General features: G+C 48.8%; 1 protein-coding gene across 1 annotated transcript in view; it reads right to left on the bottom strand.

The window, feature by feature from the left end:
- Positions 1-12,168, bottom strand: part of LOC119444325 (fatty acid synthase-like) — a 223,276-nt gene that overhangs the window by 113,739 nt on the left and 97,369 nt on the right. Inside the window, 1 exon segment of the mRNA XM_049664542.1 lies at positions 479-682. Coding sequence (XP_049520499.1) covers positions 479-682 — 204 coding nt within the window.

A 12,168-nucleotide genomic window follows, 5' to 3' on the forward strand; every position in this document is an offset into this window, starting at 1 on the left:
AAAGAAGGTTTAGAAGTTGGAGCAAGGTCATGCTCTTTTTTCTCGGCGTTGTACAGAGCGTCGTAACGAAATGAAGAGCTTGGTTTTATACCCGAGGTATTATTTCCAAGATTCCGATTAGAATGGGCACAGTCATATAACTATTCCTGAGAGAAGCAACCATTTCGAATAAACGCTGTGGCGTTCAGTAGTTCCAGCACATTAACAGCAAATGAAGAAATTGCTATCTTCTTATCTCGCCTAAAGTATCCTTGGGAGACTTCAGGATGTCAGCGAACTTTTTAGTGCATGTTTCTGCTTATTGTTATATCACATAACTAACTCAAAGCACATCACTACAAGTTTCAAAATATCCTAAATTTAAGCAACACATTCATAGTGATCAAACATAAGCGCAGACTCCACCATCTCCGAGAATGTGTGTTAGAGACGAATATACGGCTCAGGGGTTTGTGGAAAGTTTAAAGTGGTTGCTCACCTGCAAAAGGCAGTGGGGTGCAACCTCAACCAAGATGGCATCCTTGGGAACTTGTTGCAGAGCTTCGAAGAAAAGCACCGGTGATATAAGGTTGTTTACGTGGTACTCTGGTGTGCACCTCTGAGCAAGGGACTCATGCCAGCGGTGTGGTGGCACTGATGTGCTCAACCAAGACTTGCTGCGGAGCTTCGGTTTCGTAACGATCTGTGAGAGAATCCGAAAGAAAAATGAAGGCTTCGGTAGATATGCGGTGAGACGTTTCTTATTGATCAAACTGACCGCTTCAGACAAGATGGCGGCCAGTGTAAAATTTAAGTGCTTGCAGCTGGGAGTATTGCAGATACTCCCAGCATATTTGGGCACAACCTTAGAAAAAAGTCACTTTAAGCTGTTACACTTGGACTTTCTAGTTTCCTGTGGTATGAATGTCACACACCCCGTGCACGAGGCGCCAACGCCGGGCCAAATTCCGAAGCCGATTTCTCAGCTTCCTAAAATAACCCCACAAAACAATGGACAAATAATAATGGGAACTGTTGCGCCAGCGAACGCCGGTTGAGGTGCAAAGACTGAGTCAGAGCCCTCAGTTGTCAAAACACAACAAAATATATTGCTACGAGCGGATCAGCGCCAGCTATAGGTGGGACCCGACCCTTATGCTCGCCAACGTGCTTTTTTACCTCAATGGCCCACCACAGTTATGGTTCGAGACGTACGAGGCGGACATTACAAGCTGGGACTCTTTCAAACCGAAGATCCGCGACCTTTTCGGTGACAGCACTGGCCGGCAGCATGCTGCGCGGAATGAACTTGCGACTCGTGCGCAGACATCCTCCGAGTCATACGTTTCTTACATTCAGGACGTTATCGCTCTTTGCCGCCAGGTTGACGAGCACATGCCTGAGTTCGAGAGGGTTGCTCATGTGCTCAAAGGTATCGCCGACGATGCCTTTAACCTGCTCGTGTATACCAACGTTGATACCGTCGACACAATCATCAAAGAGTGTCGGTGGTTTGAACATGCCAAGAGCCGCCGTATACCCCAGAGATTCACCCGGCTGCCCAATACGGCTGCAAGTTCATCGTGTGATACCGTTCGCCTGCCGCCCACCTGTGACCACGTCACGCGCACTGTTCGTCGCGAGATTGAAGCTGCCTGTCCTGCACCTATTCCACCACCCGTGTTTACATCCCACGCCAGTGACCCAACGCTGCCGTCAGTGTCCCTCATTCAAGCTGTAGTCAGACAGGAGTTTCCAATCTCAGCCTTCTATCGGCGTGCCCACTGACTCGTCCTGACGCTCAGCCTTATTCCTCTGGACCCGCTCGACGATCCTACACCTCTCCTGTCTCCTTCCGCAATCCTGCGGAATGGATAACGCCCGACGATCAGCCCATCTGCTTCTCCTGTCATCAGGCCGGGCACATTGCTCGTTATGGCCGTCGTTGGACCTACGCATCTCGCCAGACCTCCATGCACACTACTCCTTTTAGACGTCCAGCCGCTGGTTCCCCTACTTACTACTCGTCGTCCTCCCATGAGCCTCTTCCCTCTGACGCCACTGCTCCTGCTCGCCGCTTCTCCCGCTCCCCGTCGCCGCAACGCCGCCAATCCCGCTCTCCGCAGCCTCGCCGCTTTTCCTCGCCGTCCTTCTCTGGGCGCTCACCGCGGGAAAACTAGATAGTGCAGCTTATGTAGGTGAAGCTGCAATGCCGCCGTCCCCTGAAAATCCTCTGCTCACTCTCCCGACTCACCATAGCCTCCTAGCAGTCAAAGTCGACAATGTTGCTGTGACCGCCCTCATCGACACTGGTGCACACTTGTCTATTATGAGCGCCCCTTTACGCCGCCGCCTGCAGAAGATTATGACGCCGTCTACGACGCAGACAATACGTGTTGCCAATCGCGGTGCTGTTCAAGTGATCGGAATGTGCACCACCCGTGTCAGCATTGCCGGTCATCACACTGTCGTCCTTTTTGCCGTCCTTGCTCTCTGCCCCATGAACTTATCCTTGGCCTTGTCTTTCTTTCGGAATACTCGGCCTTAATTGATGGTTCTTCTGAAACACTCTGTCTCGATCTTCCTTTTGCATCAGATGCATGTGAAACGCCCGTCAGCCGCTTAAACCCCACCGCTTTTGTTCGCCTACCGCGTCGAGCCGTCACGTACGTGTGTTTGTCTTCGACCCCACCCGTTCCTGACGGCGACTATATCGTCACTCCGATTACTGACGTACGCCTGACGCGCAATGTTAGTGTGCCTGCCGCTACTAAACTTTGGTCTGACCCCCCAAAGTGTTGCCCCACAAGATGTCGCTTGTCCACCTCACGCTATAACAGACCATGACGTCAAGGTTGTCGCCCTAACTGCTCCTGAAGAAGCTGAAGTTTCCCGGTCACCAAGTTTGACGACAGCATTTTTCGCAACATGATTGGATCAGACTTTTCACCTGACCTGGCCGACGCTCTCTGCCGGGTTTTGGCCTCATACAGCGACATTTTCGACATTCGTGATCGACCCCTGGGCCAGACTAAGATTGTCACCCACCGAATCAACACTGGTGACTCTTTGCCCATTCACCGTCGACCTTACCGCGTGTCCGCATCAGAGCGCGATGTTATTCAAAAAGAAGTGGCTAAAATGCTTGCGAAGGACATTGAACCATTATCTAGTCCTTGGGCCTTTCCCGTCTTATTAGTAAAGAAAGACGGCTCTTGGCGTTTCTTCATTGATTATCGGCACCTCAACAAAATCACCAAGAAGGACGTGTACCCTCTTCCGCGTATCGACGATGCCCTCGACTGCCTCCATGGTGCCACCTTCTTTTCATCTCTGGACCTTCGATCCAGCTACTGGCAAATCGCTGTAGACGACCTGGGTCGCGAGAAGACCGCCTTCGTGACCCATGACGGCCTTTACCAATTCAAGGTCATGCCTTTCGGTCTCTGCAACGCACCAGCCACCATTGAGAGAATGATGGACACACTGCTTCAATGATTTAAATGGTCGACGAGTTTATGTTACCTGGACGACGTGATAATTTTCTCTCCCACTTTCTCTACACGCCTTGAGCGGCTTTCGACCATTCTAGAAATTTTCCGACGAGCTGGCCTCCAGCTCAATTCCTCGAAGTTCCACTTCGATCTTCGTCAAATTACTGTGCTGGGCCACCTCGTTGACGCTTCCGGTGTCCGACAAGACCCAGCGAAGGTGCGCGCTGTCACGGATTTCCCCGTTCCATGGTCTGTCCATGACGTTCGTAGTTTTGTGGGGCTGTGCTCCTACTTTCGCCATTTCGTGAAAAACCTTGCGGCGCTTGCACGTCCACTCACTGACCTTCTCAAGCAAGACCTCCCGTTTAGTTGGGGTCCTCTACAAAATAACGCCTTCTCTGAGCTCATCGCCGCCCTAACGACTCCACCTATTCTTGCCCATTTTGACCCAGCTGCTCCCACAGAAGTCCGCACAGACGCTAGTGGTCACGGTATCGGTGCAGTTTTAGCCCAAACGCGGCATTGATCGTGTTATTGCGTACGCAAGTCGTCTCCTTTCGAAATCTGAACGCCATTACTCGATTACGGAACAGGAATGTCTTGCCCTTGTCTGGGCGGTTTCCAAATTCCGTCCTTACTTGTATGGCCGCCCACGCTCTCTGTTGGTTTTCCTCACTGAAGGACCCTACTGGACGACTTGGTCGTTGGGCGCTGCGCCTTCAGGAGTACTCTTACTCAGTTACCTACAAGTCTGACCGCCTCCATCTGGACGCGGACTGCTTGTCCTACTACCCTGTTGACCAACCAGACGGATCGGAAATTGAACCTACCCCTGCGTTATGTCCATGTCTCAATTTCTACAGATTGGTGACGAACAACGCCGTGATGCTTCTTTGCGATCGCTCATTGACCGGCTGGAATCCGCACCTAACGACGCCTCACTGCGCATGTTCGTCCTCGTGAATGGCACACTTTACCGTTGTAACGTCCAGTCCCATGGCCTTCAGCTGCTTCTCGTTGTGCCTAAACATATGTGTTCAACGGTCCGGCATGAGCTTCACGACGAACCAACTGCTGGTCACCTTGGCGTATCCCGCACGTACGACCGTGTCCGGCGCCGCTTCTGTTGGCGCGGTCTCACCCGGTCTGTTCGACGTTACGTGACCTCCTGCGATAACTGCCAACGTCGGAAATGTCCTGCTGCACCCCCTGCTTGACTGCTTCAACAACTCTCCATCCCGACCGAACCATTCTTTTGTGTTGGTTTAGACCTTCTCGGTCCTTTTCCTGAGTCAAGATCAGGCAACAAGTGGGTCGCCGTTGCTATCGATTATGCGACCAGGTATGCAATCACTCGAGCGCTCCCCACCAGCACTGCTACTGACGTTGCCGATTTTTTGCTTCACGAGTTTATTCTACACCATGGCGCCCCTAGTCAATTGCTCAAAGATCGAGGCCCTGCATTTTTATCCCGAGTAATCGACGATTTTTTGCGCTCCTCCTCAACGCAGCACAAGTTCACCACCACCTACCATCCTCAAACAAATGGCCTCACCGAGCGCCTAAATCGCACCCTCACGGACATGCTGTCAATGTGTGTTTCCTCTGACCACCGCGACTGGGACCTGGCGCTGCCTTACGTGACCTTCGCCTACAATTCATCGCGTCACGATACCGCCGGTTATTCACCCTTTTATATGCTCTTTGGCCGTGAACCGACGTTACCAATGGACACCCAACTTCAGGTTGCTGCCGCGCCGCCTAGCGAATATGCACGTGATGCCATCGCTCGTGCCGATCACGCGCGTCAGATCGTCCGCTCTAGGCTGTCGGCCTCGCAAGCGACCCAAAAGCGCCTCTATCACAGCCGGCATCACGACGTTCGCTTCTCACACAGTGCCTAAGTTCTCCTGTGGTGTCCATTCCGTCGTGTGGGCCTGTCGGAGAAGTTGTTATCTCGGTAAACAGGGTCCTTACCGAATCAACCGCCAGGTCACGGACGTCACCTACGAGATTGTTCCCGTCTCTCCGACTTTACCGCCTGCGACCGCTCCCAGTCACATAGTTCACGTCAGCAGACTGAAAGCATACCACCCTCCTTCTGACGACAATGTTTGAAGTGCGCCGAGACGGCGCTTCTACCGCATGGGTAATTCTACGAGAGACACATTCTGCCAGGGGCAGACGACAAAGAAGATGGTTCTGTCGGGTGCTGGTGGCTGTCCACCATCTTGGCTACTGTGTCTGTGTAGTGTAAATACAGTGTAAATAGTCCCTCCTTGTGTCGTTTTACGTAACAATATTATTCAAACAAGGCAGTTATATACACACGTGCACACTCCGGCTAGATACATCACAATACAATTCAGTTGGGTATTATCAAAACACTGGAAAATAATTAAGGACAAGCACTAAGAGTCCAACACGTAAAGTACAGAATGAATAGGAACACAAAGTGTCCACTCGTATTGCTGGTCTTGAGATGGACGATCTCGGCGTAGCTCGATGAAAGTCTCGAAGAAGTAACTACTTCCGGCAATGCCGACGCTCGAGGATTTCGTCGACTAGCTTGCCGGGGAATCCCCTTCTTCCGCAGACGCTCGGTCTTTACGTCACATCGCTTCTCCGGCGTGGTCTGATCCCCATTCCGATTCCCGCACGCGGCTTTTATTGCCTTCGCCGGTGGTTTTGGAACCTTCGGTCGGAGTTGTGATACCGTAGCATGAACAAAGCCTGGGAATCTTCTAGTCGTTTCTTGCGTTTTCGACGGCGGCCGTCAGAACGTTGTCGAAGAGGGTGGTGACATCCGTAAGCGCACGCGCACGCTGTAGTACTTCCTCTCTATCTCTCTTGATTCACCGGGTGTGATGGTGTCTCGGTGCGCGCGCGCTCACTCTCTCGCTCGTTACCGTCGCCTTCGCGTATATTGTCGTAGCTTCTTGACTCCGTCGATCGCGTCGACTGTCTGTGGTGCTCTCTCCCTCTGTCCAAGCTGCCGCGGGTTCGTCTTGTTTCTTTGCTGGCTTCAGTTATGCGCGGACCGCGCTTCGATTATCCTCTCTTTTGTGACACTGAACAATTGGTAAACAGTGATTCACCATCCCACTTATGAAAGCAAACTTTTTAGAAGTTCCGTAACTAGTCAGGTTTCTTCTTTTATGTTATGCTTAGAATGCCGTAAACCCATTAAGCGAGTACTCTGTAAAGAATCAGATGTCAATTTTTGTGTAAACTATGAATTTGATGAATGTGTAAGTAATTAAGAGGTGCCTGAGCTACCTCCAAAAGTTAATAATGTGTTTATGTCAATCCAGCAATTTCATTATTACCCACTTTTGAACTCCGGTCTAGCAGACTCCTAAACAATTAAATTCTGTCAAAGCAGTCGACATAGGTTCGAATTCCGAACATTCGTCGAATGCGTTCTGTCGACAACAGCCCGTCATATCCTTCTAATTCATAAGTAGTGCAAATCTTCATCTTACATTGTTCAACAAAACGTTCTGCCGAAGTGGCCTCGAATATAAAGTTTCGTCGAATGCCAAATCGAATTCTAAGTTGACGCATTTTACTTTGACCAGTATCGTCTACAGTACTAATGGTTCTTCCTGAAGAAACAATTTCCTGTAGACTTTGCTATTACGTCATTATCTGCTAAATACAAGGGTGGAAAGCAAATTAACTTTGCGCAATCCCGTCACGATGAGTGTTATTGGTGCATGGGCCACAACCCACTGTAGCATCATCAAAAATATTACGCGCTTCAGTACGAGACTAAAAACCACAACATGAGTTGTTTTTCCCTAAAGAAACACTCCCTCGTTCGAGAACACTTACGACATTCTCGAAAGACATGAGAGTACGTATAATACAAGATGTTGCAGAACATTGCATCTAAATAATAAAAAAATGGCTGCGGCTTAGCTTAGCTAACTTTGGATATGCAAAGTGAAAGCTTGTTTTAGCCTGGTTAAGTCTTGGTTTCACTTGGTTAACCTTTGGTTTAGCTGGAAACATTATACTTCGGTATATACTCATTGTTAAGCCTGGTATGAAGGCTGTGCCGAGGTTGGTGGCTAAACATGACTGTGATTAGGCTTGGCATTCCGCACCCTCTCCAGTGAAGCAGCTCGCCGGGCAATATCCGGGGGGTGGTCAGACACCGCTTGCCGACGACGGCTCAAAGTCTCCCGCTCTCGCGCAATGATTAGAGAAAGCGGGCCGGCCTCGCTCTCATCCATGGCCAACCTCGCACTGACTAGGCGAGCGCGGCGCTCCTCTTAGCCAGGCGCGCGGCGAGTCACGTGGTCAGGCGGCGACCCAGCTGCCGAGAGCGCACGCTGGAGGCCAGCGGCGGCGGCGGCGGCTAGCTCGGCGAGGTGAGTCACTTGATGCGTTCCTAAAGCTACGGCGCAGCTGCGGTCATATGAAGCTCAAATTGCTGGCGACGGCGAAACTCGGCTCGACTAGGTTAGGCCTTTCGCTTTAAACAATCGAAACCCATTTTTATCTGCAGACAGAAGTTAGGCCTTACATCTAAAATTACATTCCTCAATGATTAGCCATTGCTCCATTTTTTATGAGCCGTTAAATATGGGAAAATTGCTCTGTATTAGGGGTTTACTTAAACAAATATTGGCCTCACACAAAAACACAAATTCTATACTGCCTAAGGGCGCGAGAAATGCACTTCAGGCGATAAATGTTTTGCGGCAGACATATTGCGTAGCAGTGTACACATGCGTCAATAGATATGCAGAAAATTTATTTTTCTTATTGGTTAGCCGCCAATTGAACGTTTGGCGCTCCCAGTAAAAATGCGCCAAATAACGCTTTTCAAGGCGAGTTATATTGTTACCAAACCGAGAAAGTCATATCATATTGATTTTCGTTTGAGGCCAGAAAACAATTATTTTATAGTCTTCCACCAATCTCGAAATTTGCATCTGTTTCATCTTCACCACAAGGCCTCTCGGCGGCAAAGAGAAAATGTTTGGAGGCGGTCGTTCATGTGCCAATAGAGAGTCTATACAGGAAGCCCGCACAATTTGTAAGTTTACTTCTTCACCGCTATATGCGCGAGCGTCAGTCAAACTGAACTAGAACCCTATGGCGCTGTCGGTTGTAGACTTGCATGACGTCTTCACATTGCACCGGCATGTGCTTCGACACAAATGTTTGTTACATATCTACCACTACTTTTTATAAACTTCAGGGTGTGTTGGGTGCAATTAACCTAAATATAGATTACGTTAAGTTAACGCATTTTATGAGATAACGCAGTCTTTATTTAACGTCACTTCTGAGTAAGCTGAGGGTGTCGTAGGGTTAATTCCGGTAAGACGTGTCTAATACAAAAATGGGCAAACCTCTAACGACCTCACTGACACGAGGACATACTTTGCTGCACTGCGCACAGAGCATTAATTATATTTCACGTGTGATTAGGCGCTTTGTGTTTCTTAAATTACTTATCAAGGTTCTCTAACCTATAACATATGTTTCATTCTTTTTAGCCATTGGGCTTAGCACTTTTTGTTTGCACTGCAAAGAACAGCGAAAAAAAAATAAATACGGAGTTTTTTTTTTCTGACACGTGATTTTAATTTTAAAAATTACAGTGGAAGGAAATTTACGAGACACTTAAGACGGCGATCAGCGTGAAGCTGCGACTCTATAAAGGCGCTCCGACGCAGCGCATTGCGAGGTTATCCCGCCACCCCAAGTTTGCCCTTCCTGCAAAAAGGAGAAACGGGGTGGGGGATACCTCGCCCTGATCATGCAGTCTTGCCACTGTGGCCACTGCGGTCCATGAGCCAGGAAAGAGCACCTACCTATTGTTACAGCGAAGCTGTGTATGGCTATAGGGTTGTGTGAATTTTTCGTGTTTGTCAACAGATCTGCGTGTGGAAAAATTCAACTCCTGAATGTGATGCAAAATCCCACTGTAAACGGAAATAACTCTCAGGTGGGAGTATAATGCTTGTCCTCTAGCGACCCCCCGGTTGGGAGTTTATTATGCTCCGAATGATCGGAGTATAATTTTTACTCCGTGCGGGCGGAATTTTTGCGTGGTGCCCTCAGAGTTTTTTTTTTCTGTCATTTTTATTTTTTACTTCGAGCTGGACGGAGTTTTTTCGAGGGGCACCGGGAGTATAAAAAAAGACACGTCAATTTGCGTGGATAATTTTTATGTAGAGGCTTCGGGTCAAATTCCGAAATATACGCACAAAATAAGCCAAATTCTGCGAAACGAGTAAATGAGACCAGGCAGACCAAGCAACACATAAACACGAACATTTGAGAAACACCCGATGAAGAGCTGTGAAAGACATCCAACGGACACTCAACACACAAGAAGCATCCCTGCCAGTATATATAGCCACGATAATGTGGGCCTCGAAACGGCCTAGCGAGCAGCTGTAGTGTTTTGAGAGTTACGACTCACAGGCTCGCACATATGAGATTGACCTCTCTGAAAGTAGCATGAAACCTAAATCCACACGGAACTGTTAACCTAGAATATTAAAAAAAAACGTTCATGGCATAATTTTTGAAAATTAGAATGCCATTACGTGAGCGCTGAAGCGACTTCGCACACTGCCGGCGTCCGCGGCCAAAAAGTAGTGCGTTAGTTACAGTACGCAAGAAAAATGTACGTGCGCGTGCTTCATGACAAAATTAGCTTCGTGCGAAAGAATTGTCGTGGGACAACAATTTATTACATGTGAGCATGACCCGTAGCAGCCTACGTAACACCGAAAATTGCGTAGTCATACATTTTTTGACCGCACTACTTGCTCCGCGTCCAAGCAATGTCTCTCGGCTGTGAAACGGAGCCATATCGCTGATCTGGCAAACAAATCCTCACGCTCGGAGCCAGCAGGTATGCTCCTAAATCAGTATGTTGGATGGAGCATGATGTTAATGCAATATCCGAAGCAACGACGTGATCAAAACAGAACTGCGCGATAACAATTCAATTCACATCGCTCAGTAAGAAGCTTTATTCACAGTACGTACTTACGTCCTACCGTATTTCTTGGGCGAGGATATCCGTACACAGATTCATAAAAGACTTGCTTGCACCACGGTCTAACTTAGTGGCAGCACAGCACCGTGACGAAGTCGGAATATGGCATTCATGTGCGGCTATCACGGACGTTGTCGCTCTAACAGTGGCTGCTGTTGCCATTGCTACGCGGCACTTTACACCGGACGTTGTCAGAATATACTCAAAAGGACATAAAAGTGGTATTGAACACACTGAGGAACACAAGTCAAGGTCCCGCAACACGGAAGCACAGCCAGAAACCCGAGCCGACATCACGAGTCAACCGGCAGCTTCGTGGTCACAACTACGCCTTTTTCGGCGCTTGAAATCATTGCTCTTGCATTCATCGTTGTCAGCAGAGTGATCACAGCTAACGCACATGAAGATGAGATACAGTGAGCTTCAGGCACACCTATAACACTTTCTGGAAGGAAGTATAGGAAAGAAAATCGGCGAAACGCTGGCACGGAACGACACTTCACAGATGTAAACAAACCGTCAGCCATGAGCACCGCCGACTCCGCCGAACGCGGCCGGTCGCTGGCGCGGCGCACAGCCTTATGGGAAGCACCACGTGACCAACCTGTTCCGGAGGGGGAGTTTTTTAAAACTCCCTATGCGGAGTTCCCGGGGAGAACAAAATTTTGAAGGTGGTATAAAATCACGTCATGTCCGCCCTTATCCTCCCACAGGTTGTGAGCGGAGTGAAACGAGGGAATGCAGCTGTATTCCTCCCATGCATCGGAATAAATATTCACGGATGGTAGCATATAGGGCACATCACCTTGTTAAAATTCCCATGTGGGGGGTTTTTTGGTTTACAGTGCACTTCATTCTATGCAAAAGCTTATGCGCCTCATCACTTGGATATGCGTTTTCAGTAGATTAGTGATCAACAGGCACAATTTTCAAAATCACTCTCAGGTAAATAATAAGGGCTTGTCAAAGAGTTGCTGCTGTGCGACACGCGTCGCTCAAGTGTACGCTTGTACCGCCCTCCCTTTGTCGTCGTTCCAAGCTTGGGTGCCTAGTTTCCTTCCGCAATCCCGGCGGGGTGGTCCCGTCGCGCGTGTCTAGTTTCCTCTGCCTCCCCGAGGTGGCGTATTCTGCCACGCGAACGTCTGCCGCCGATTAAGACTGCCGATGAAAATAAATGTGTGTGTGCATGCGTCATTCTTCCGAATGACCGCCGTTGCCGCTCAAGAGAAATAAAATGCGCTCATACTTTTGATCTAAATTCTATGTTACCTCTAAGTCGTGTGCTAAACTGCTTCGCGGGTAATCCACCTTCACAGCAGTAGAATGGCGCGTGAATATTTCCATTTTTTAAAATTTCGCTGGCGCTCCCTGCTAATGTGATCTCACGAATAAAATTTTGGTCTGTTTGTGTTCAATGCCTGAATGCTCTCACTCTTCATTCCTATAAAGTTACATCGCCATGTGGGCACTATCTCCTTGCTGATTGATACTCCAACCATTGTTATTCTTTGTGTTGGAAACAACTGCAGCGATGCAGAGCAAGATATGTCGCTATACCACGCGTTCTAGCCAATATAAGAAAACTGTGATATAAAGCGAAAGGTAACTGGTGAATTCAGTGCAAAAAATAATATACCGAGAAAAGGCAGTGAAAGTTCATCT

Source organism: Dermacentor silvarum, chromosome 3, assembly GCF_013339745.2.
Source record: "Dermacentor silvarum isolate Dsil-2018 chromosome 3, BIME_Dsil_1.4, whole genome shotgun sequence".
Classification (NCBI taxonomy): Eukaryota; Metazoa; Arthropoda; class Arachnida; order Ixodida; family Ixodidae; genus Dermacentor; species Dermacentor silvarum.